The 27,938-nt window shown below is 40.0% G+C and overlaps 1 protein-coding gene across 8 annotated transcripts in view; it reads right to left on the bottom strand.

The window, feature by feature from the left end:
• The window catches only part of kdm7a (lysine demethylase 7A), a 67,835-nt gene that overhangs the window by 11,268 nt on the left and 28,629 nt on the right, over positions 1-27,938 (bottom strand). For 6 of the 8 annotated variants that reach the window (XR_004414840.1, XR_004414839.1, XR_004414841.1 and 3 more), the window contains exons 7-16: positions 27,333-27,495; positions 26,768-26,855; positions 22,854-22,960; positions 21,997-22,088; positions 18,976-19,065; positions 16,471-16,695; positions 16,260-16,387; positions 14,128-14,279; positions 11,925-12,022; positions 10,617-10,768 (exon numbers count right to left, since the gene is read on the bottom strand). Coding sequence is in view for 5 of the 8 variants with exons in the window: in XM_033037799.1 (XP_032893690.1) it covers positions 10,617-10,768; positions 11,925-12,022; positions 14,128-14,279; positions 16,260-16,387; positions 16,471-16,695; positions 18,976-19,065; positions 21,997-22,088; positions 22,854-22,960; positions 26,768-26,855; positions 27,333-27,495 (1,295 nt within the window). In the remaining 3 variants the exon portion in view is untranslated. Of the gene's footprint in view, positions 1-3,578; positions 4,020-10,616; positions 10,769-11,924; positions 12,023-14,127; positions 14,280-16,259; positions 16,388-16,470; positions 16,696-18,975; positions 19,066-21,996; positions 22,089-22,853; positions 22,961-26,767; positions 26,856-27,332; positions 27,496-27,938 lie in introns of those variants that run through there. The other 2 variants (XM_033037802.1, XM_033037800.1) reach the window with 2 other exon arrangements.

The following is a 27,938-nucleotide window of genomic DNA, read 5'->3' on the forward strand; positions in this document are numbered from 1 at the left end:
GCCTGTATTGCAGCTATCTTTAGCTTATGCTTGTTTTGGAGGCGAGTCCCCTTCAGTTTCAGCATATAAAAGGCATGCTCAATAGGGTTCAGATCGGGTAATTGACTTGGCCACTCAAGAATTGACCATTTTTTAGCTTTGAAAAACTCCTCTGTGCTTTAGCAGTATGTTTGGGATCATTGTCTTGCTGTGGAATGAACCGCCGGCCAATGAGTTTTGAGGCATTTGTTTGAACTTGAGCAGATAGGATGTGTCCATACACTTCAGAATTCATTATGCTACTACCATCTGCAGTTGTATCATCAATGAAGATAAGTGAGCCAGTACCTTCAGCAGCCATACATGCCCAGGCCATAACACCCCCACCACCGTGTTTCACAGATGAGGTGGTATGCTTTGGATCTTGGACAGTTCTTTCTCTCCACCATACATGCTCCATACTTTGCCATCACGCTGATATAAGTTAATCTTTGTCTCATCTGTCCACAAGACCTTTTCCCAGAACTGTGGTTGCTCATTTAAGTACTTCTTGGCAAACTATAACCTGGCCATCCTCTTTTTGCGGCTAACAAGTGATTTGCATCTTGCAGTGTAGCCTCTATTTCTGTTCATGAAGTCTTCTGCAGACAGTGGTCATTGACAAATCCACACCTGACTCCTGAAGAGTGTTTCTGATCTGTCGGACAGGTGTTAGGGGATTTTTCTTTATTATAGAGAGAATTCTTCTGTCATCAGCTGTGGAGGTCTTCCTTGGGCTGCCAGTCCCTTTGCGATTAGTGAGCTCACCAGTGCTCTTTTTCTTCTTAATGATGTTCCAAACAGTTGATTTTGGTAAGTCTAAGGTTTGGCTGATGTCTCTAACAGTTTTATTCTTGTTTCTCAGTCTCATAATGGCTTCTTTGACTTTCATTGGCACAACTTTGGTCCTCATGTTGATAAAACAGCAAAAAAAAGTTTCCAAAGGTAATGGAAAGACTGCTGAGAAAGGTGCTGAGAGCTCTCTTATACCTACATTAAGGAGGCATTTAAACACACCTGAGCAATTACAAACACCTGTGAAGCCATGTGTCCCAAACATTAAGGTGCCCTGAAATGGGGGGGGGGACTATGTATACACACAGCAGTAATTTCTACATGGTGAAACCAAAATGTATAAAAATACCCTCTAATAAAATCTGACAATGTGCACTTTATCACATGTGATTTTTTTTCTATTACAAATCTCAAATTGGGGAGTACATTATGGAGGGCACGGTATGTCTCTACTAACAAGGAGTTCACACAACCTACCCCACCAACACTGTCAATGTTGACGTCATTTTCGACGCAAGAGATTCTGTAGCGTGGCAGATTCCCTTCCACACATTAGCTGAACTCTGTGTTATTCTACACTGGAATGAGGAATGGATGAACATGCTATTCATCCCTGAAATCTGTAGAATGCTGATAATTTTGAAATATTATAAAAAAATGAAGATAGTATCAAATTTCACAAGGACGTGAAATAGGCAGACACATGGAAGATGTAATTTAACACAGAATGAAAGATTCAGAGTGGTAGGAAAACTGGCGATGTAATAAAAACGAAACAGCAGGGTGCAGGAATAGAGGTGTGCATGACAGAGAAAGCATTTATATCAACGGCATTATCGGCATAATCATAAAGTACAAAGTTAGGAAGACATGCTTAATCTTTTAAAACTGAAATTGTGTTACTTTCTGAATACTGCATTTTGGAATAGACTGAAAAAAGGACAAGAATTTATATCGGAGGAGTTATTAACCCTGAGAATGCAGACTTAAGAGCCAGAAGAAGAGCAGGATATTTTCTAAATCTGGAATGACTTTTGGATGGTGAAAGCTGATGCAGTAACAACAAAGAAAACTGGCCACATACTTTAAGAGATCTGTTAAGAGCCACAAGACATCAGAGCAGAAGCAGAATTAGGGCTCCGTCGGCCTGCTCCACCATTCATGACGTTAGTGGCTTAGCCAAGCTTGGCCTCGGTTCCACCCCCCCCCCCCCCCCCCCCCCGAATCCGCAACACTGCGCAAATCAAAGATCCGTCTCTCTTATCCATTTAATTTACTTCATCTTCAGCACTGGGATGGTGAACACCCATAAGTATTAACATTTATAGAAATTCTTCATTTGTTTTGAATTGATATTTTATTCTTTCTAATTATTTGCTGTATCTGTATGCTACCATGCTGTTTGATAAACAAGGATATCCAAATTCCCAAATTATACTCCACGAGCCAAATTTTTCCCTTTGGAAATTACTCTTCCTTCTCGCCCCCAGATTTCCCACTCAAGTTTTGTCATATACATTTTCCTGCAGTGCGATGATCCCTTCATCAACGCCATTGAACAACAGCTTCTTCCCTGCGGGTGTTACATTACTTAACTCTGCACCTTGGTGATTGCCAGTCACCCCCCCCGGACACTCCTGCCCCCAGAAAAATTGCACTACTACTACTGCATGTACGTATATATATTTATTGCTCATTATTCTATGTTTGCTCTTCTGGGGAGATGTTCGCTCTTCTTCAGGCTTTGCAAACAGCAATTTTAAAACAGCAGAAAAATTGAACATTTGTTCCGAATGGGTGGTATTTTTGTTTGACAAATCTCCTCCCAATGTTAAAATCTATACTTAACATATTTATATTTCTTTATAATTCATTTGCTTGTTTAACTTCCACATCCACCTTCCTGTACTAAAGAGTTCCACATTCTAACTAATGTTGAATGGCAGAGCAAGTGAGGTGTTTACTATGCCTGATGTTATTTATGTTCTAACTTTGTATCTTTTATAACTTGGTTAAATTGCACTCAGTCCCTTCAGTCATTGATATTAAAAATTGTCAATAACCAACGTCCAGACACTGCTAAATAGCACTAGTCAAACCATATTTATCCCATGTTTACCCCAACTTATTTGTGCTGATAATGAGCTCTCAATCCATGTTAGACTATTGGATTCATCCACAAGTACATCAATTCTAGACAACCCCTTATTTGATATTGTAAATGAGTTTGAAAATCCAAATACGCTACCAACTGGTTTCATATCAACTAATTTTAGTTACAACTAAAATTCTCATCCTTTTTACTTTGCTCAATCACCAAGTGTCTTGCTTCAGCGCTCCTAACGGCACCTTTAAATATAACACAAGAAAACAGGAGCTAGAGTAGGGCATTTGAACCCCTCAAGCCTGCTCCACCATTCAATATGGTCACAGTCAAGCTGTCTGAAGCCTCATCTTTACCTCTGTGCCAGTTTCTCATCACCCTCAATCCCCTGATCCATCTAATATATGTATCTACTTCCTCTTTAACTACTCCAAATGACCTCACCTCCACAAACCTCAGGGTATAGAATTCCAGAGATAGCCACCATCTGCAAGAAGTTCATGCACACCTCCTTTTTAAATATCCACCCCCTTATCATGCAACTGTGCATCCTTGAGATTCTCCCTCCAGGTTCTCCCATGCTGGTCGGCATAGACTCAGTGGGCCAAAGGACCCGTTTCCCTTCTGTATCTCTAAACTAAACCAGTGGAAACATCTCAATATCTATCCTGTCCTGATCCCTTACAGATCTTGTACATTTCAATAAGATGATCTTTCATTCTCCTAAATTCAGAAGAATATAAATCCAATTTCTAATATTCGGAAAACTCTCATCCCAAGAACTATGCTAGCAATCATTTTTGGAATGCCTCCAATGCCAAAATATCCCTTTTTAAATAAGGGGACCATAATTGTGTACAGTATTCCAGGTGTGGCCTTCGCAGCACTAGTGCAACTGTAAGGATGCTTCACTATTTTAAACACCAAACCTCTTTCAATAATGCCTGAATGCTATTTGCACATTGAACTCAATTTGCCAATTTTTCATCCACTCATTCAACCTACCAATATCCAGTTGCAGACTACCAATATCCTCATTGAAACATGCCCTCTCCTGCTATTTTCATGTCATCGGCAAATTTGGATACCTTGCACAGAACACCTATCATTTGGGTCACAAATATAAATTGTAAATAACCAAGTCAAGAACCTTAAAACATCCATCCAGTGTGAAAAAGAGCTTCCTATGTGATAAACAGTCTTTCATCAAGCTAACACACTTCACCTAACATGAGCTCTTGTTTTGTGCAAAAGCCTTTCATGTAGCACTTTGTTAAATGTCTTTTAAAAATACAAATACATTATATCAACAGGTTGCCCTTTGTCAACTGCTACATCGAGAACCATAGGTTCCCATTAAATCTCCCCTCCCCCCCTCCCCCCCCAGTTTAAACCTGAGGGGTAACTTTATTTTTACACTAAGGGTGGTGGGGTCTATGGAACAAGATGCTGGAGGAGGTAGTTGAGGCAGGCACTATCGCAACGTTTAAGAAACATTTAGACAGGTACATGGATAGGATGTTTATAGGGATATGGGCCAAACGCAGGCAGGTGGGACTAGTGTAGATGGGACATGTTGGTCAGTGTGGGCAAGTTAGGCCGAATGACCTGTTTCCACACTGTATGACAATATTGTTAAAGAGCTCCAACAAACTTGTTAAACATGTACCTTTCATAAAAACAGGTTGACTTTGTTTAATAGTTTAATTACATTAAGTTTTTGTTAAATAGCTTTTTTACTTAATTATAGACTCCAGCATCTTGCCAACAACACATGTTAAGCCAATAAACATATATTTGCCCGCTTTTCATCTTATTCTCTTCTCATACAATAGGGTGATGATTGCTGCTTTCCCACTCACTGAATTCAACCATGTTGTAATCACTACTACTCTTGGGATCCTTAACCACAATATTTTAATCAATCCTATCTTATTACACAAGACCAAATTTAAAACAGCCTGTTCCCAGTAGGTTCTGTAAAAGGAGGAGATTCTGTAAAACATTGTGCTAAGGAACAATCCCTGGAACACTTTGCCTATTCTTCGGGGCAGCTTGCCAGTTTGATTTGTCTAATTAACATGCAGATTAAAAGCATCCATTAATTTCACATCCTTCTTTCTTGCCTTTGATATTTCCCATTTAAGCACTGACCTATTGGGGGGTGACATTTCAGGGCCTACAGACCATACCCAGCTATGTTTTCATTCCTCTGCTCTTCATTATTTGCACCCAAACAGATTTTTGTCACATTCTGCTATATCTATACGACTCAGCACATACTCATTCCTTCCTGCATTAGCAAAGCTATCCACCGCCCCTCTAGCGTACTTTGTTGGAATCTCAAATAATCTGGAATATAGATCTTGCACCTCTCATAACCCTGCAATCGCAGTCTAGATAACCACATCAGATCACACTCGCACACTACCATTTGCACCATTAACTACTTATTCTTATTACATTTACTTTCAAATGCTAAATGCATTTCGTTGTCACTGTACTGTACACTGACAATGACAATTAAAATTGAATCTGAATCTGAAATAACAATCTTTAAGCTTTGATTTTTGGCACTTTTTACTTAAACTAGATTCACTTTCTGGTGCACATCTTTGCTGATATTTTCTGTCCTTTCCTGGCAAACTTTGATTTTCATTTCCCTATCACTATCCTGTACCACTGCTCTCCTACCTTTTAACTTCTTAAGCTAACCGACACACGAAACCCTACACCATTCCAAATGAGTTTAAAGCCCTGTCAATAACCTCATTTACAGGATTCACCAGAAACTGGTTTCAGCACAACTCAAATAATCCAGTTCTAACAAACTGTTCCCTGTTCCCCAGTACTGGAGCCAGTGCCCATGAATCAGAACCCATTTCTTCACATTACTCATGTCAGTCCAAATGACCTATTCTTCCTTTTGAAAAACAAAACAAAAAAAAGCAGATGTTGGAAATTTGAGATAAAACAGAAAGTGTTGGAAATACTCAGCAGACCAGGCCTCATTTATGGGAAGAGAACTAGTAAACATTTCAGGTCGAAGATCCTTTGTCAGAACTGAAAAAGAGATGCAAGCCACTTGTAGAGTGTGGATGAGCTGTTGTCACTGAAAGAGTAAAACCACGGTGACCATGCGGTTAAGCTATAAACAAGGTTCCTGGTCAGTGAGTGAATGAAAGTAGTTAAGAGATTGAGAATATAAACAAAAGAATCTGGAAGCCACAAAATGCAGAGCAGGAAGACATGCCCAGTTGGTTTTAGAGCAATGTTCAGTCATGATGTAGAAATATCATGCTGGATAGAAATGCACAGTCAATATGGGTTAAAATCATGAAGAGCAGAAAGACATGTGTAGGAGTTCTCTTGTGCGGGAATGTGACCTCTTGATAGGGCAGAATGTAAATGGGGAAATATCCAGGATGTGCTTGATGGGAACTGCAATTGTCTCAGGAGATTTTAATCCAGATATTGATTGAAAAAGCAAAATTGGAAATGCATTTGTACAAGAAGAAATTGTGGAGTACATCAGGGTTTGCTTAAAGCATTCTGTTATCGAACCTATTGACGAAGAGGCAGTTTTAGATTTGGTCACTCGTAATGAGAAAACATTAATAAGAGGTCTTGTAGTTAAAGATCTCCTGGAAAGTAGCGACCACGACGTATTAGAATTCCACATACAGCTTGAAGGTGAACACTACAGTGCCATAGGTCTTCTTTTGACATGATGGAAGAGTTGTCCAAGGTGGACTGGAAGAATAATCTAAGAGTAAGTCATTAGATGAACAGTTGGGGATATTCAAACTACTAGGTCACAACACGTAGCAGGAATTTATCCCAATTATAAAGAGGAATTCCATTAAAAAAAATGCAAGATCTGCAGTTAATATAAAGGAAGGATAATGTTAACTGCAAAGCAGGGCTACAAAGTGGCAAAGGCTGGTGGACCACGGGGGACTGGGAAGTTTTTAGGGTCCATCACCAAAAAAACAAAAGAAAACATTGATTTTGGAAGAGAATGTGTAATTTGAAAACAAATAAGAATTTATATGCTCATATAAATAGGAAGATGGCGATTAAAGTAGATTTTGGACTTCGAGACTGGCGAAATATAAACAAGAAGCAAAGAAACAGCTCATAAGTTAAAGAAACATTTTGCATCAGTCTTCACCATGAAAGAATGCTAGAAATATCCCTGAGATAACAGATGGGAGCAACTTTTAAAAATCCCAATACAAAGGACACTAAAGTATAAGAGGAACTCACTGGGTGAAAGGCAGACAAATCACCAGGTCCACATGGCCTGAATCCATGAGCTTTAAAGAAAGTGGCTACAAAGATAGTGGATCCATTGGCTAAAACTTTTCAAAACTCACTAAATTGCAGGAGGGCACAAGATTGGGAAATGGTCAATATGACTCCTTTGTGCAGAAAGGAAGTCAGGAGGTAGGATAGGAGAGGTCAAGCAATTGTTGGCAAGATGCTGGAGTCAATGATCAAAGAGGAAATAATGAATCATTTACCAAAGTAGAATACAATCAAACATTATCAACAGTTTGACAAATTTGCACAAATGCTTTGAGATGTGACAGGGAAAGGCAAGAGACATTGAGGAGAACCTATCTTTCCTAAAGGCATGACAAGATGCATACATTAAAAGCCCAAGGTATTTGAGGCAGTGTATTATCATGGATTGAAAACTAGACATTACATAGAAAATCAAAACCCAAACATTAATTCAGTTCCTCTTTTCACAGGTGCAATTTCTGTTTTATTTTAATTTTCAGCATTACAGTTTAAATTTTTTTAATTTACTGTTGAAAAATTACAGATAGCAATTTTAAAGTTAATTATTAATTTTTCTTGTTTTTATTAACAACCTGGGGTACACTTTATCCATGCTGTAACTTATTCATGTTCAAAGATAGCAAACCCAATAATAATCCTACGGTACTAACTCATTGCACAATACAAAATCTTCTGGGCTATTTACCAGTTGTATTCTCCGATAGAAAATGGACTTTGCATTATGGAATGCAGAGTAGAATTTACATAAGATATCAAAGTAGGTGAAAAGTAACAGTAATATCAACTGACTTCTTTGCATATCTGTTTTGTGAAATGCAAAGGAGAATGGATTTCAATGTTGAAACTGAAATGCAAAAGAGAGTAGTTGCTGGAAAGCTGAAAAAGAAAGCTGAAAATATTCAGATCAGATAGCATAACAAAAGAGAAAAATTAAAGCAATGTTAAAGATTGCTGGGGAAAAAATAAAGTGCCAGAGTAACTCTGTGGGTCAGACAGCATTTCTGAAGAACACGGATAAGTGATGTTTCGGGTCGGGACTCTTCTTCGGACTGATAATGGTGGGGGAGAACATAGAAAACTAGCAGAGAGGAACGGCAGGACAAAGCCTGGCAAGTGATAGGAGGACACAGGTGACGGAAGGTTTTCGATAGGCATATGGTTGGACAATGGTCAGTCGCTGGTTGGGTCCTATGTGGGGGATATAAGCAGGGCAAGTCGATTTAATTCTCCATCCCACTTTCATGTCATTTTCCATCTAGGACGCTGCAGCCCTCTGGATTCAATGTGAAATTTCAGAATTTCAGATAGCCAATCTATTCTGTAGATGTCACAACTGACCAGTTCAAGTACAAGGTCAACCTACTGTAACAGTAATCCAGTTTCTCCTTACCAGCATGCTACTCGAGTTGCTGTAGATTACCTGCAGAGTTTGATTTCGGATTTCCAACTGCTGTGAATTGTGACCTCAGTTTCACTTACATGTTTTTCCTCTTTCTGCTGCGCTTATTGACTTTACCCAATGGTCATCAACCTTACACCTAGTGGAAATGGTTACTGCAGTTCTGGTTTTCCCATTACAGGAAAGATGTAGAGGCTTTGGCGTGTGTGCAGAGGTTTACCAGAATGCTTCCTGGATTGGTGGGATTCCGCTAAAGGGAGAGATTAGATGGACTTGAATTGTTTTCTCTGGAACAGAGGTTGAGGGAAGACTTGATAGAAGTATATAAAATTATGAGAGAGAGAGAGAGAGATAGATAGGGTAGACAGTCAGAACCTTTTTCCCCCAGGGTGTAAATGTCCAAATACATGGTAGAGGGCATAGCTATAAAGTGAGGAGGAAAGTTTAATGGAGATGTGCAGATCAAGTTTTGTTTTAAAAGAGAGCAGTACGGACCTGGAACACATTGCCTGGGGTGGTGGTTGAGGCAGATACAATTGTGGTTTTTACATTGGCACATGGAAGTGCAGGGAATAGAGGGATATGGATCATGTAGAGGCAGACAAGATCATTTTTAGTTTAATTTGGCATCATGTTTGGTTCAAACATTGTGGGGCAAAGTCTTTTCCTGCACTGTAATGTTCTATGTTCATCCATTTATTTAGATGCATCACTTTTCTAGCAGTCACCAGGGCTTCTTTATCTCCAAGCAACTGCAACCTACTTTTGCTCCATATTCAAACCACTGTCATGTCGACTACATTTAGATCAGAATCATTAATAAAGGGACAGAGTATTAAGACTCATGAACACTACTGGCAACAAATTCCTTGTCACAAAAACTCCAATCATTGCCTTTGCTTCCTGCCACTAACCCACTTTTGCATCCCACTTACCACTAGCCTGTCATGTGGAGTTCTTTTTTTTAAATAGCCTACCATGTGAACATTTGTCACAAACTTTGCTAAAATGCAGGTAGACTACATAAAATGTACTGACCTCAATCCTTCCCAAGAACCTTCTTATAAAAATTTAATGAGGTTAGGCAGACAGTACCTCCCCCTAAATTTGTGCCAATTTCTCACTAATTAATTATTGCATTCTAAAAGGTTAATAATTTCCTACAAAGCAACTCCAATAAACTGCTCAGCACCAAAGTTAAACTAACCGGTCTGCAGTTCCTCAGTTTATTCCTTTTTTAAACTATGCCACCGTGTTATTGGTCCGACAACCTTTGGCCAAGCAGGACTGAAAATTGTAGTCGGAGCATCTGTAATTTCCACTCTTTATTTTAATATCCTAGGATGTACATAACCTAGGTTGAGCAATTGCTCATTTTCAAACTTACTACAACCCTGGTGTCATTCCCTCTTTTGGCTGTGAAAGGAATCATGAAGTTTTTATTACCATCCTTACCCATATCCTCTCCCTCTATTGATCCCTAACAGGTCTTTCTCTTTCCTTCATGAATCTTTGCCTCATGTACTTAAATGTCTTTGGATCTTACTTGCCAGTATTTTCTGAAACTGAAATAACCCATGACTCCTTGCATGCCTAGGAAGGAACTGCAGATGCTGGTTTAAACCGAAGATAGACACAAAAAGCTGGAGTAACTCAGCAGGACAAGCAGCATCTCTGGAGAGAAGGAATGGGTGACGTTTCAGGTCGAGACCCTTCTGACAGGTCAGTCTGAAGAAGGGTCTCGACCCGAAACGACACCCATTCCTTCTCTCCAGAGATGCTGCCTGTCCCGCTGAGTTACTCCAACTTTTTGTGTCTATCTCCCTGTATGCCCACATGTTGCGCTTCAACTCTCAGTGCTATGTCAGAGCTACATCGTGTTCATTTTGAACATCTTTATCCGACCTTCCCTAAACCCCTGATCAAAGCTATTTGTCCCATTTCTATCTAGTGACTCCAAACAATTGAAGTCCTTCATCTCTAACTTACCTCTCAACCATACTGTCCTTCTTGCAACGCTTCAGACTCGTCCTGGGCTTCTCTGGAACTTGGTGGGATTTACCAGTCAATGAATTATTTGTCAAATCATTCTTCCCACTATCACTTGACTGGTCAAAGCCTTCATCCCAAGAACTTAACTTCTGCAGAGAAATTTACATTAGTGTTGAAGACGATAAAGAATTGCATATCTTCAAGCTATGCTCAGTTGGCAACAAGAGCTTTGTTTAAGAAAGATTAGTTTAGTTTAGAGATACAGCGTGGAAACAGGCCCTACGGCCTACCGAGTCCACGCCAACCAACAATCATCCCGTACACTAGTTCTATCTTACACTCAAGGGACAATTTACGAAAGCCAATTAACTGACAGACGACTATCCATTCTGTTGGGACTGTTGGGAGATAGAGATGAAAGGAAGTGGGGCAAGAGGTGGTATGTGGTTGGTGGATCCAGGTGAAGAGTTGATTGATTCCAATATTTTCAGTTCTCTTGTGTCTCCAAGGGTGGAGGAGAACCATAGGAAGGAGAGGAAGTAGAGGACTCAATTGCAAGGACAGCAGACGGGAGTTTCTGTGGCTACAAAACAGAATGCTGGATGATACATTACTTCTCTGGGGCAGGGCCAAGGGTGTTTCAGCACAGCTGCAGGGGAGTCTAGAGAAGAGGGCTTGGTACACCTGAATGCAAAAGACATTGGTAGAAAATGATGTAGGGTATTGTAACACGAGTTTAGCATGTTAGGTAACAGATTAAAGAGCAGGACCTCCAAAATTGTAATATCTGGATTACCATGTGCTACTGAATACAAGAATAGGAGGATCAATCAAATGGACGCATGGCTAAAGGGATGGTGTAGGAAGACAAGTGTTACATTTTCGGATCACTGGAAATGTTTGTTGGGTAGGCTGGACCAGTATGAGAATGGATTCAATATCCTTGCTGAAATGTTTGCCTGTACAACTGGGACATTTTGACCTAATTTGGCTGGGGAAATGGGACAATTTGACACGGGGGGGGGGGGGGAGACAAGGTTCAGTCAAATATAGAAAAAATACTAGGTCAGTTTAGCAGGTAGACGTGAGCATGATAAGGCATCTTGTAGTAAGGGATTTGAGCAACACAATATTAACATTTCCTCCCAATTTTAACCCTTCACACTTAGGTGAGGTAGGAGAGCTTTTAATGTCAGCATGTAAAGCCCCGTATGAAATGGGGGAAATGCTGGATCTAATCCTATGAAATAAAGCTAGGCAAGTAGATGAAGTGTTCTAGAACTGGCAGAACACTAAAGCAAGCACCTGTATGCTGTATTCCTCCTTCATATCATCAGAGTTATATTGCTCAGATGATTCAGACGTTCCATCCTGAATTTCGATTTTCACACTCTCAAAGAACTCTGAAAAATAAAGAAGATGCGGGGTGACTAATAACATGCAAATTAGGAGCAGGAGAAAGCCACGTGGTCCCTCAAAACAGCTCAAACCACTGAATAAGATCACAGTTGGAATTAATGTAATCTCAACTCCACATTCCCATCTACTTATAATCTTCAATGCCCTTGAGCAAAAACAAACTGTTGGAGGAACTCAGCATCTGTGGAAGGAAACAGATAGCATTTTAATTCGAGTCCCAAACTGACAGCACCTGTAGTCAGAATCAATCCTGGGTCTCTGGTACTGTAAGGTAGCAACTTTGCCAGTGTCCCGCCTTAAACATTAGCTGTCCTAAACCTCCCACTGACCATTCCCCACAACAGATGCCTGACCCACTGAGATCCACCAGCAATTTGTTTCTTGCTCCAGATTCGAGCATTGGCAGTCTCTTGTGTCAGATATAACCCCTTGTTTACCAAGAAAATATCTGCATTGCAAATATTCAGACTCTGCTCCTGATCACCCTGACACTCTTGCATTTCATTCAAATCCCCTCTAACTGCCAGTAGATATAAACTATACCCTCCTGGGTACGACAAATTGTTTGTTCCAGGCATTAGTCCAGCCCAACCTTTTCTAAACTGCTTCCAACACATTTATATATTTCATTAAATGGAGACCAATGCATAGTATTGCAGATACTGTCTCACTCATGCCCTGGACAGCTGAAAAATTAAATTTCACTACTGACATATTGATTCCCCCTTGCAAGAACATACTTGGCTTCCTTAATTACTTGCGGCTCTTGCAATCTTTTGCCAATCTGCATTCGGACACCAAGATCCCACTGCATCAGTAGTCTCGCATCGTTAAGACAACATGCTTCCTTTAGATCTGCCTGAAGAAGGGTCTCGACCAAAACGTCACCCATTCATTCCTTCTCTCCAGAGATGCAGCCTGTACCGCTGAGTTATTCCAGCATTTTGTGTCTACCTTTGATTTAAACCAGCATCTGCATTTCTTTCCTACACATGCTTCCTTTATTTATTGCTCATTCACTTAACCACATTAGCCACACTCTTCTCATCTTACTTTACTGTCCATCTTTGTCTCATCAGCAAAGGTAGTGAGCATAACTTCGGAAACCTCATTGAAAACAGTTATAACTTACAAAGAGTTGAGAACCTGCGCTCATGAAGTCTAACATGAGTTGGTGCCGGGTCAGCCCACACCTTAAACAATTCAATTATTGGCGTCATTGACATCAATTTAAGATGGTCATTTCACACCAAGTTATCCTTGATCTGACAGATCGGTTAATCTAGCTTAATAAATGTTTTCTGTTGCACAGCAATTGTCTTGTGGATTAGATAGCAAATACACCAGTTTCCATTGTTCTCATTCCATGCTGAGGTAGATCAATCAACCAATCTATTACCAGAGGATGGAACAACATGCTCAGCAGACATGAAGTTCAGTTCTCAAGATTTTCTCCACTGCATCATTAACAGTTACTTGCATTACTAAGACCCTGCAGTATTTGTTGCATAGGTAGACACAAAATGCTGGAGAAACTCAGCGGGTGAGGCAGCATCTATGGAGAGAAGGAATTGGCGACGTTTGGGTCGAGACCCTTCTTCAGACTTGTACGTGTTGCACACATTGCCAATAAGTTATCTAGTCCACATTGGGAGAATGTAAGCAGCACTGCAAAAAAGATAATAAAACCAAACCACTGCAAAATTTTCAAGAAATATGTCAAAGAAATAAAATATATATTAAAAGCTTCCATCATCAGTTTAAGGAAGAGAGAGAGAGTAGGAACCAGAACAAGGGGGGAAAATAAGGCCAATTAAACAGATATAATGCAAATTATTTCAATTCAACTAATGATATAAATGTACCACAAATAGTAGAAATAAAAGGATGAATTAGTTTAGGCAATTAGGTTGGCATGGACAAGTTGGGGTGAATGGCCTATTTCCATGCTACGTAGCTTTATGAACTAACGCTAAACTGCAGGGCTGTACAAACCATCTTTCTCTCATTTGCAACTTTAAAACAACGTACTTTATAATAAACATAATAGATGCACATTTAATGGATAGGGCTGGATGTGCAGACTTACTGTTCAGTGGAGTTTGAGATGCTGGCTTCTGATCCTCCCACTGCAAGTTCTCTTCATGTAGCACACTGCTCTGCTCATCTGTCTGTTCCTCCTCTTCATCTTCGCTGCTGGCGCTGCAATGTTCAGACTTCATCACTTTGTTCCTGCCATGACTGGAGGGAGGGTTACAAAAAAAAAACTTTAATAAACTGCATCACACATTTCATGAATAACACATAATAGATGGAAATGGGTTCTGGAGTATTAACACTGTGTGGAGAGATTGTTAGAGTTGAAGAGTTCACCCCAAAACATTAACTGGTTCTCTTCCAAGCGATGTGGCCTGACTTGCTCAGTATTTCCAGCATTTTCTGTTATTCTAGGTTGCAGGCATCAGCCGGTATTTTTATTAAAATGTCATGTTCTTGAGAGAACCGTTTATCTCATTAATACACAAACTCCTACAGTCCACAAGATAACTGGTGCGGATTTTCAAAGCCTTGTTTAAGAAAGAACTGCAGATGCTGGAAAAATCGAAGGTAGACAAAAATGCTGGAGAAACTCAGCGGGTGAAGCAGCATCTATGGAGCGAGGAAATAGGTGACGTTTCGGGTCGAGACACTTCCTCAGACTGGTTTTCAAAGGCTTAAGCTGTTTCGCCAACAGAGTAAATTTTTCAAGTCATGGCAGATTTGGTAGATAAAGGAACGATTGTAAAAATGGTATGTTTGGATTTTTGATGGCAACACAATGTGTATCTGAGAGGACAATAAAATGGAGAACGGCAAAATAGTGGAAAAGTAACTGCACATACCAAGTAAGGTGCCTCCCCCCCCCCCCCCCCCCCCCCCCCCCACCTTTGTTCAGTACACTATCTTACTGCTTCCTGTACTTGCACAAAATCAAAAGCTTCACCTAATATTGCCAATTTCTAACCTGTTCTCCCTCTTAGATGCTTATATCTGAGCTTCCCTATCTTTTCCAGACCTCTTATCGCCAGCTCAGGAAACATGTTAGAAACAAGTATCCATTTTGAAAATGGGCAGATTTTTTCATTCTGCTACGGTTAGAATAAAAACGTATCAGTTCTTATTCAGGTTCCTAGTCACCTGGTGTAAACCAATTCCACTCTTCCTGCAAGGATATGGTCCATTTTCCCCAGATTCCCTATCCCTGATTCAATTCTTTCCATCATTTCAATATTTTCCATAGAACATTTTTCATTTTTCTTCTAAAATGTTGGGTTTAAAAAATAAAAATAAAACATCCCTTCCCACCCCTGAACATCCTTGCCAAGGCTCTGAACCCCATCCATTCCATTTTCTGCTCTTCCATTCTCATCCCCATACTTCCACCTTTAGAAATAATAGTGTTCCCCTTGTTCTCACCTTCTACCAAACCAACATCTACCTTCGATGGATCAACAAATGTAATTTCTGCCATCATCAATAATACACCATTACCAGACACCAACCCCTCAGCTTTCCAAAGGAACCATTCTCACTAACTTACTGGTTCACTCTTTCATTGCACACTCCCCTTCCATTGGCACCTTTCCATGCAAGCATTAAAAAAAAATGCAATACCTGCCCTTTTAATCCCTTCCTTTCCAACCACCCAGGGACCCAAACACACAGACAGCAATACTCCTGTATGTCACTCAAGTTAATGTATTAGTGTTGGTGCTTAGGATGCAATCTCCTGGAAAAACCAAATGCAGAGAGACAGACCCAATCAGTATGCAAGGGTGACTCAGAGCTTCCAGTAGGGTGTTACTTTAATGCTTCCTACTCCCACTGTCATTTACCCTTGGCTCAAACCCCACCTTAAACTCAAGGAACACAAAAGGCATCATCCATCTGGCATGTTCTGACACTATTTCTCTTTGTCTCCACCTTATCGCAGACAAGAGGCAAGACTAAAGGGAGAGGGGGAAGGTGATGTCACTGTGTCAGTTTTTGGATTATACATAGCATAACAATACACCAAAGAGACATTTTAATGCTTTGAAGACCTATACCTCTCGTAATCCTTTCTTTGACTTTTCTTAACTGAGAACAGCCAATAATCAGTCAACTCACAGACAAACGACAATGCAGGACAATTTCCAATGCTGTCTTTAAAGTCCTCCAATTCAAAATTATGACACGTACCTAATGATTCTTCCTTTCGACAACACCAGCTGCAAGTTATTACCACTGCAACCTTTTTCAGCTGCAGTCGAAGATGGTGATGAGGTCCCACTGAGTTTCACTCTCAATGTGGAGCTGGACATATCATCCTGTTAACAAATTCACGGAACCATGAGTAGAAGTAGTTTTGCCACCTCATCCCTAATCGAGCACACAGTTGCACGGCACCTACCTCATTCCACGGAGCCATTTCCATCTTCTTCAATACCTGCCGGGTGTGAAGCTCCAGTATATCCAGGTTTGAGTGCATCTTGTTCGAAGGGTCTCTTAGTCTTCTACATTTTCTCTTACTAGGATTAATACTGAAGGAACAATTCTTGTCCTGAGAGATCCGTGTGACTGGCACTGCAGGCACAATTCCCTGAGATTTCACAGGTTTATTTCCAATGTTCATCTCCTGCAAATACACAGGAGAAGTTTCGTGCGAATGACTGAGTGACTTCTGCTTTGTGCGTGCATGTTTGACGACTTAACATTAATCAGAGTAGACAGTTTCTGAGCTTCATATGCATCTGCTAACCAGACACAGATGACCAGCTCAAACCAAACTTTTGCATGTAGTGATCAACAGAAGAAGAAACAGTTCCAACTCTAATTCCTACAAAACCGTTAAAATGGCACATGTTGCAGTTTCAGACCACAGGCCAAACAAAATGTTGCTAGAATGAAACAACCTCGCCTGCAGTTAACAAAGGCCAGATTTACAATCAAAATGGTGGCAATGGCAAGCTATTGTAATTTTAGGATTTTTAAAAAAAATTTGCACCATAAAATGGTCACTGTTATAAAAAACAATTACGATTTGGATATTTTACTACATAAATCTAAATTAAAGATCCATCCAAACTATTTTAACAAAGGTTCTTTTATCTTAAAGATCCTTATATTCTGCAGCAATTTTCTCAAGGTCTGATACCAATCTTGATTTTCAGAGGCAATAATTATTATTATTCAAACTAATCAAGTTTCCTTCATAGCTAATTCTCCTGAACCACATATGACATCATGCACAAGCAGATTAAGTGTTTCAATGGATACATTTATACCTCTGAGGACACTAGGTAGTTTATATTCGTTCTTAGTGCTTGTATTACAGAAATATTTTAAATTATAAAAACATTTGAGCATTTAAATCTGATTTAAAAAAATATGATTTGAATTTTATTAAATATTAAGGTTGATAGGGTTAGGGTTAGGATGGCTGATGGGAATATCATAAGTAAGTATTCCCAGTTTCATGGATGGGCTTGTTGCTGCCTACCCGTATAATACTGGCAAAGCCCCTACTAGCTAGGTTCTGCATACAACCAGCCAGTGTGTTCATCTTCCAAGAAAGTAAAAGCAATAGGAAAAATAACCAGTGAAAGCAAGGGGCATGGAACATAGAACAGTACAGAAACAGGCCCTATCGTATGTGCCTACACCACCACCCCTCGCAGCACATTCCAGGCACCCACCTCCCTCTGTATAGGAGAAATAACTTTACCCAGCACATCTCCGTGACATTTTCCCCCTGGAGAAAAATGTTAAAGACTAAAGGGCATATATTCAAGGTAAGAGGGACACAATTTCTGACCATCTACTCATCTATGCCTCTCATAATTTTATATACACCTATTGAGTTTTCCCTCCGCCTTTGACGCTCCATAAAAAAACAATCCAAGTCTGTCCAGCCTCTCCCTGTAGCTAATAAGCCCTGGCTAATACAGCAGGCATCATTCTGGTAAACCACCTCTGCACCCTTTCCAGATTCTCCATTTCTGTAATGAGATGCCCAGAACTGCACACATTATTCCAAATGGCGTTCAACCAAAGTCCTATAAAGCTAAATCACAACCTCCTGACTTTTGTATTCAATGACCGGCCAATTAAGGCAAGCATTCCATATGCCTTTTTTTAACCACTATCTACGTGTTGAGACTTTCAGAGAGCTATGGACTTTGACCCCATCAATGCTGTTAAGCCTTTTGCCATTGAAAGCTATAGGCAACTGCACTTACATTCGACATCGCAAAGTGCTATGCCCGACACTTGCTTGGATTAAAGTCCATCCGCCATTTCTCCACGCATTACTGTAGTTGATATATATCCTGCTGTATACTTTGACAACCACCTTCATTGTCCACAATTCCAGAAATTTTGGGCAGAATATGAACAACTTTGGCACCACGGTGACATAGCGTTAGAGTTGCTGCCCTACAGCGCCAGAGACACGGATTGATCTGTTTGTACGTTCTCCCCATGACCTGCGTGGGTTTCCTCTGAGATCTTTGGTTTCCTCCCACATTCCAAAGGCATATAGTTTGTAGGTTAATTGGCTTGGAAAAAAATGTAAATTGTTCCTTGTGTGTAGGATTGTGTTAATGTGCGGAGATCACTGGTTGGTGTGCCGAAAAGTCTGTTTCTGCGCTGTATCTCTAAACTAAACTTAACGAACAAATTTATTGCCACCTTTAACCAAGTGGCAGAAAATTGAGTTGATTGGATGATTTATGGGACGGTCTTTGCACCTCAATGGACTATGATGCCTAGATAAAGACAAACATTTTAAAACAGTATAAACAGCCAATTTTTTCTAAAATTCTCTACTGTTTTCTGCGTTTCAGTCCTATCCATTCATACAATGCTGATTACAACCAGTGCTCAGATAAATCCAAGAAATAACTGTTCATTTTACCTCCACAAAGCGAACTTCCTTGCTGAGCTCTTTAATAAGATGCCCTGGTCTAATTTGATCTGGAAGTTCAGACGTGCGGCTAATTAACCCCTGGAACCAAAACAGGAATGAAGAACAAAATTAGTAAAATAATTTGACAAAAGGACTGAAAGCATAACTATAGCTACAATATCAGGTACACAAACACAAGAAACTGACACTGTGACCCTTTGAGTAGCTCTGCTCAGATTATGCCTCATCTGTTCCATCATGCTCCCCGATTCCAGTGTTTGATTCCGTCCCTCGTTTTCAAAACATTTACAGTCTTGATGTTCAAGGCAATCAGCAACCAAGCATCCAGAGCTCTGCATGGTAGATCCTAAAGATCTAAACGTTTCCGAATAAAGTTTTTCTGCTGAATCCTCAAATGCCAATCCCCTACCCTGAGATTATGCCCCTGGTTTTGGTCAACCCAGCTGTAACAGCCTCATGCTATCTACTTTGCCAATTTGCAGGAAATTTGCAGGACTTTAATTTATCCAAAATACATCTAAACACAAATGAGCATACGCCAAATGTTTCAGTCTTTCCTTCAGACCTCATCACAGTCTCAGTCAGCTGAATACAATATTTGATTCCGAGACTAAGCCAGAGCAACTGCCATTGACATCAAGATAACATTTGATCAAGTTTAACACCAGATAGTGTTGGTCAGTAATTTCAGCTCAAGAACATTACTGCAGGAATTCTCAGGGCAAAGCCCAACCATTTGCTGAAGAGCCAATGATTGGAAATGTTATCTCCACACGTGCTACTGTGAGCTTATTTTCTGTACGTCATGAACCAGTGCACAATATCTTAAATATAACATTCACTGTTTTATGAATGTTTGTAAAGCACTTTCAAATTCTTTGCATCTTCCATCTTCATGCCCACTCGCTTCCTGCCAATATTGTAAATTCTTTCAATTGCCATTAGTTCATTTTCCCAGCCAGTTTCATAAACAGCAACAAACTTGGATTAATATTTGGATGAATGTTTGAAAGATCAATGATTTAAGAGAAACTGGCACAGAAGGGGATTTGAGGCTAGCATAGATGAGCATGATCATATTAAATTGCAGAACAGGTTTGAGGGGCCTGGTGGCCTACTCCTGCTACTTGTGCAAGGAGGAACTGTGGATGCTGGCTTACACCGAAGATAGACACAAATTGCTGGAGTAACTCAGCAGGACAGGCAGCATCTCTAGCGAGAAGGAATGGGTGACGTTTCAGGTCGAGACCCTTCTTCAGACTGATTTTCTTGGGTTCATTCCTGGAACAAAGTAAGAGGCCGAGCAGGTACTGGTGTAGCTTGCTGCATCCAACCCACTTAGCCAATTTGCCATCCAAAAGATGGCAGATCACTCAATACTTTCTCTTGCTGTTCTTGAATCATTACCTCTGCATATCACTAGGGATTAAAAGTTTGTCCTTATAATTTCTCCTGCACATTCCTAATACAGTTTCCACAATCTGAGTCACCCCTCACTCTGCATCTCTTAATCAGTCTCAAATTTCAGAATGCTAATTTGACTGGCTCCAGAAACTCTACTCCCCCTACCCTCAGCTTCTCTGGTCACCGTCTCATGCTGTCCTAGATTAATCATAAACTCCATTCCACAACCATAGGAATCCATTTCTGCCAATGCCTCAATTAACTTGCTGAAACCTTAATACCTCAAAGACCTCCAAAACTCAACCAAAGCAATGCTTCTGAACAACCTCCCATCTTCTCCATTCTAGTAACCCAAACACATAACATTTGCTGCAAGTACATTAACTCCTATCAAAGGATCAGATCACCCACAGTGCTCACTAAACAATGAAGACTGTTTACCAGCTCCTCCAGTTCAAAATTCATCATCCTATCAAATCTCCCCCATGACCATGTCCTTCCTCACCTCTATAGCTACTTTATAATGTGATCACTACATAAACTGAGACTCTTCAGCCCATCAACTCCATGCCAGCTCTCAGAGCAATCCTGTGAATCCCATTTCTCACCCAAGTCCATGCAACTGATTCTCACAGACCCCAGTTAACTCACCCTAATTCTCCAACCACCCATTTGCACTAGGGGCAATTTACAGAAGTCAACTGAACTACCAGAACATCTCTGGGATGTGAGAGGAAACATGAACAACCGGAAGAAATCTTACAGTTTGAGGACACTGTGTGGAAACTCCACAGTCAGCACCCGAGGTCGGGTTCAAATCCGTACTGCTGGAGCTAAGAGGCAGCAGTGCCACCTGCTGCTTCCATCCCTATAACCCTCTGGGATAACTGATAATCTGTATCAACATCCTTGCATCCCAAGTTGGACCCTCAATTATTCATGCCGACTATGAATCCAGCAACCTGGACATAAACTTCCTATTAACCTTCAACTCTGGAATGTTTTACAAGAGTAATTTTCATAATATTTGAGAAAAGCAAAATGCAGACGAGAACTAATTGACCTGAAACTCTTTCGCTTTCCACGGCTCTGCCTGACCTGCCGATAGTTTCCAGCATTATCAAAGTGCTTTCACACACCATTCTTGAACAGTCCAGTACCGATTTCAAAGCTTCGGACTTGCCATCACAAGGAGAGGTTTTCTCCATCTACTCTATTCAGTTGGAACATCATAAACTTTCAAATATAATTTCACTGAATTTGATGTTCAGGTTCCGCGGAATACAGGCCAAGTCTACATTTTGTCTTCATATAGCCTTTCTAGCAGCTTACAATCATCTTAAGCTACACTTGAAAACACAATCCAGCCTGACTTTCCAGTGCAGCATCAGGGAAATGCTGGAAGTTAGTTAGTTTTCAAATGCAATGTTAAACCGATAATGTTTAATGAAACTGAGCATTTGAATGACATGGGTAGTATCATTGCAGATCCTTCAAATATCTGATCAAACTCAAATGTACATGATTTGCACCACAGGAACAGTCTAACTATGCCTACACCTCTGAAGAACCAAACTACAGTAAAATGTGTTTAGAAGCCATTACCTCCCTCTGAATCCAGCATTTAAGTGATGGGATGAGCAACTTGACTCCTTGCACTAGGTATTCTTGCGGCTGACAGTCATCTTCCCTCATTTCTAAACAGAAGCAAAATTGAAATGCACTAAGTCCATTAAAGTCAATCGTGGTTAAGTAATGGATGACTTGAGACAAAATATTCAATAAAAAAGAGCAAATATTTTTAAACAAGCCCCCCTTAATTGCAATGTTTTTTGTGTTATTTTAAGCCCTTATTCAATTGTTTAATCTATAACACCAAGATAACTAGATTCTTCAGATCCAGTAACTGAAGCTTCCCCACCCACCATTGAGTGTACAATCCCAGTGAATCTCTCTTGTAACTTTCCATGGTATTGACTATTCCTGCAAAATAAAATCCCCAGATCTATGAGCTAATCAATGAATTTATTTGTTTTAGATTTCCTTATTGCCATTGAATCTTTGATCTACTTCTAAAATCCTACAAAACCCTTTAGAAATTAGTTTGTAAGCTCGTTGAAAATGACACGATTTAGTGTATTGAGTTTCCATATGAATGCCCATGACAATTAGCGCTCACCCACCTCTTTGGACCCCTCCAATCTATTTATCACACTTGTATTGAAAGATGTAGGATTTTCATCCAAAAGTGGAAAGAATTTTGGTTCTCACCAAACACTCCATATTTATAAGTTGACAAGCCCATCTAAATTCAACCAACTTCGTTGGAAATTATCTAATTACAGTGGCCCAGCAGCAGAGTTAATTAATTTTAATAGACTAGCAATGCACTATAATTTGCAGTGTCATTGAATGAAACCGAGCATCTTACTTACTGCTCAGGTCCCATTTGCTTCCCTTACCTTTTAGAGTTTCCCAAAGGCCATTTGCCACATACCAGCACATTGCTTCAAAATACGGAAACTTGAAAAGTTCAGGAGTCTTTAATCGTTTCTCCATCTCATATATCCTGGAATCAAGAGATAAATATTACTCTATATTACTGATCTCTTCTTCTTCCAATGGACTGGTGAAATGCAAGAAGTAGTCTATAAAATCCCCTTGTCCAATAATTTTAGCTTTGTTAGATTGTACCCCAGAACAAGATTGTTGCTTTAAATATTCATTACAGGGAGTACAGAAGGCTCAGAGATTAACTAGCATCAATGCAAGGATCTCAAAAGCAGCTGCCTTTCTGTGCAGTTCCAGAAATTTTCAATCTCCTGGTGTAATGTGGACCTAGCTATAATGCTACCAGAATCTGGAGGAAGAATTTTCAACAGGAGCACCTGTCTGTGAGTGGGCAGGGTGAGCAATGTGGTGGTGGGAATAAGGAGTTGTGGTAAGAATAGACAAAAGTTGCAAGCTCAAAACTCAAAAAGCTGCAGAGATTGAAAATCTGAAGTAGTAACAAATGCTGGAGCTTTTTAGCAGGTCAGGCAAATCTGTGGAGATAGAAACACAGCCAACATTTCAAGTTGATTACCTTTCAAAGCTGGGAAAAGTTTTAAAAAACATGCATGTTTTTGTTGCAGAGAAGGGCGAATGTCTGTGATTGGGTAGAGACCCAGAAATTCAATTACACAAACGCTGGTGCAGGCAGAATAATCACAGCTGATCCAGCAACAGGAAAGATGAAAAAACATGGGAAACAGAATAAAATAACTATTAAAACGATGAGATAGACCAGTTATTGCCATAAAGCTGAAATTAAACAAAATGCTAGACAAATCCAGGTCAGGCAGCATCTGTGAAGAGAGTAAAACTGAGTGAACCTTAAGGTGATAACCTTTTATCAGAACTGGTAATTATGTCACAAACTGGAAAGGCTAGTTCTCTGAAATTGTTGTCAAGTCCTGAAAGTTGTAACATGTGGAGACAGAAAATGAAATGCTACACCCTGTGCTTGCTGGAAGAGCGCGAGAGATCAAAGTCAAAGAGGGCAGAATGGGAGTGGGATGGAGGACAGACTTCTTGTGCTTATTCTTCCATACTGAATGCAGGTTTGCTTCTTCACAGTCATCCAATCGGCTTTTGGACTTGCTGATGTAGAATCATTTCATTTCAGATTTCCACGTGGTCTCTCATTTCCTGCACTTCGATCTCTCCTCTATTCTCATCCATCTTCCATTGACACCTCTCATTCAGCTACGATTACCAATCCTAATCCCTCTCATCCAAAGAAAGTACCATTTATTCTTACGTTGCCTCCACCCCTTCACAGATATTACTTTAGTCCTATCATGCCTCACCTTGCCTGCATCTTAAAACATGTTTATTTTCCAACTTTTTAGTTATGACGATAGATCAAACACAAGACCAAGATTAAGAGACAAAGATTAAGTACAAAGACATTTTAAATAGCAGACTGACTGAAAGCAGCTGCAGATAAAGCAGTTAAAACCAAGTGACAGTTCAACAAAACAGCATGTTTTACTGATTGCATGGGAATGGGCATTGATAAAAGATTAGATTTATCTGATCAGTCTTAAAATCATGCTTTTCACATTATTAAACCTTTTAGACCAAATCTTGGCATACATTGGTAGCAGAACACAATTTTAAAAAGGAACTCGAGGATTTCAGGGTGAAGAATATTTAAAATATATGTTGTGGCCATTGGCACCTCACAGTTGCTCCACTATTCAATAAGATTGTGGTCACCAGCCCAGTAGCATAATCCTGTCCTATCCCCATTCTTCTTAATTTCCTCAATATCAATCTATCCTAGACAAGGAATAAACCTTATTCTCCAATTTAGAGAAGGCTTGATGCTGACAGTAACCTAATCTCTTCTGAACCTAATCAATCAGTCTGAAGAAGGGTCCCGACCCAAAACCAACTATCCATGTTCTCCAGGGATGGTATCTGACCTGCATGTTACTCCAGCATTTTTTTTTCATTTAAAAAAACTGATTTGTTCTGTTGATCTCACTGGAAAGAAATGAGTGTTGGCTGGAATACAAAGTACTCACACTGGCATATCTGCTTTTTATCCACTACATGGACAGGTAACACAATTTATGTAAACTGTCACCTTAATAACAGCATGTTTTAATTTTGTTGGAAAATAAAACTGCTTTTTACAACACTGATGCCATTAAAGATTTTTTTAATCAGAGATCATAAACTTACAAACAGCTCCATCTGGATGCTGACACTACAACAGATATTATTTAACACATGGCCACGAAAAGCCTGAGATGGATTTTGGAAAGTACAATTTCTCAGGGAGAATTTCAAGAGGGAGCATGCCGGACCAAGGAAACAATATTTTAACCAAGCAAAGAGGACGATAAAATGCAGTTCTGAGCTGCATGGAAAAGTTAGGACAGCAATATGCAGGAATAAGTACTGGCACGAAAATGGATTGAGAGATTACAGTTAGTGGAATTTTGCATCAGGCTGGCAAGAAGGAAAAAAGGCGATAGGAAAGGTACAAATCATAGATTCTTCCATCAGCAAACATATGCAGGTTTTAATATTAAGAAAGATAAAACCTGAAAAATTTGTGGGTGAAGTTCATAGTGATTACTGGAATAGCAGCATGCACAAGTGTGTCTGAATATTTTACATTGAATGGTTATGCTCCAGCATTATAAATATGTCTTGAAAAAGTCTGTCATTTATTTTCCATACGAGTATCATTCACTGCCTGTTTTAAACAATGTTTTTTGGAGACAGGAAGCCTCCTGCTGCTACAGTCAGGATCCACAACACATGGCTGACAGCAGAATGTAAGAATAATAAAATAATTTTTTGTTAAAGGTCTGCATATGTGCTTGAAGCACCAGAACACAGCAGACTGATCTCAGGTGCTGGTTATGAAGTTTGCACATTCTGCTTGTGGCTACACGGATTTCCTCTAGGTTGAGTTTAGTTTAGAGATACATAGCCGAAACACCGCCTTCGGCCCACCGAGTCCGTACCGACTAGTGATCCCAATACACTAGGGACAATTTATAATTTTACCAAGCTAGTTAACCTACAAACTTGTACGTCTTTGGAAAGTAGGGGAAAAAATCAGATATCGCGGAGAAAACCCACACAGGTCACAGGCAGAACGTAAAACTCCGTACAGACAAGCACCAGCATCGAACTCGGGTCTCTGCTGCTGTAAGGCAGCAACTCTACCGCTGCGCCACTGTGCCACCTAGGTTCTCCAGTTTCCCCTCTCATCTCAAAGACGTGCAGGCTGGTGGTTTAATTGACCACAGTAAATTGCCACTGTAGAATCTTGGGATGGGATGGGGGGCTGGAATTGATAGAAATGTGGGGGAAAAATGCAAATAATGTAGGATCCGGTGCAGTGTAGGTAGATGGTTGATGGCAGACACGACTCGATGGACCAAAGGGTCAACTTCCGTGCTGTATCTCCGACTCTAAAAGCTAGTGAATGGCATGTGTTAGGATATTTGGAAGCCCGTTCGCCCTTACAAATGCAGTCTTTCAGTTTCACTCTGGCTATTTGCTGCCAGAGCACCAGAAAAATAATTTCACCACCTGACAATCTGTCAATGACTGCTGCCTGTAATCTTGCACTCAATGTATTCCCTCACTGCACAAAGTTCACACTCCATATGTCTACACCAAACCATAAGCATGTCATTCCCACCCAGGAAACCAACTAAATCCAAATAGTGTCTTATGCTTGAAGCATGTATTACACAACCATCTTTGATAAGTCTGCTGATATATAGGCAGCTTACCTAGTATGACATTGGTTGTCGGAGAGAGAAAGCTCAGGAATAGACAAGCATACAGAGTGGCTACTAACCTGAGTTGTGTTCCAATGTTGAGGTTATGCAGAAAGTTTCCACCAAAAGCCATACAATCCTTGGAGGTTAGGACAGCGTGGATCCAACCTTGAAAACAACAATAAAGGCTTGGGTAGAACCAAGAGAGCAAACCAAGGCCCAGCACAGCCACAGGTCAATACCTGACCAAAGTCCAATAACATGAAACCTTAATTCAATTTCTCTGCTTCAAGTATTTCGTCATTTGCAAAATATCTTTTGATTTACATTTTACTTCTAATGAACAGTAGAGTCAAAATTTTCAATGGCAAATTTAGAAAAAAGATACATTCAGATGACAGTGGTACAGACATTCTTCAACAAAGCTGAATCTGATGCTATATCACTTGTAATTTTAAATTGGAGTATGAAAATATATTGGGTCAAGTTCGATCATAAGTTAGCCACGATCTGGATAACAGGACAGACTCAATGGCAGTAAAAGCCTGCTTGTTTGTGTGTAATTAGGCAAATTGTGCAATGCCAACCATGACGAAGTGTGGGGCAGAATAGAAAGCCCCTGTTGCCATCTCCTTTTCACCATACCTGTGGGAATGAGAAGTGTCTGTCCCTGTTGCAGTACACACTTGTAGCATCGATCCACTTGGTCTCCAAAGAACGTTTCGCTCTGGTTCACAGAACTGCTCCAACTTTCATAAAGTGCAAGATTGGCATTGGTAGGCTTTATCAAGTAAAAGATTTTATCACCCTGCAAGGAAGAAAATGTTGTGTTTTTTTGGGCTTTACAATAAATCCTCAAAGAATGTTATACAATTTGCACCCATACAGTTGTATCTTTCACCACAGCACAGGACTCATCATACAAGTGGTGACACTTCAACTTGCTACCATATTCTACATCTGGAATATCCTTCAGGTGAACTGCAATGTGTGGGAAAATCTAACCTTTTATTTTGTTCTTAATTTTCAAACTCATCACAAATCTAGTTGTGCTGCTAAGTGCGTAAATAATGGGCAGAGGAAGGCAATCTCTATGCCAAGAAGGCTTGAGGAATCAAAGATTAGGACTCTATTAGGATTTGTACCATGGATCAGAAGCGAGAGTAATTTTGCTCCAGAGAAATATGATTAAATAAAAAGCCGATAACTGTGGTTAAGATTGCACAAATAGGACCAACTTATTCCAAGCCT

Source organism: Amblyraja radiata, chromosome 19, assembly GCF_010909765.2.
Source record: "Amblyraja radiata isolate CabotCenter1 chromosome 19, sAmbRad1.1.pri, whole genome shotgun sequence".
NCBI lineage: Eukaryota > Metazoa > Chordata > Chondrichthyes > Rajiformes > Rajidae > Amblyraja > Amblyraja radiata.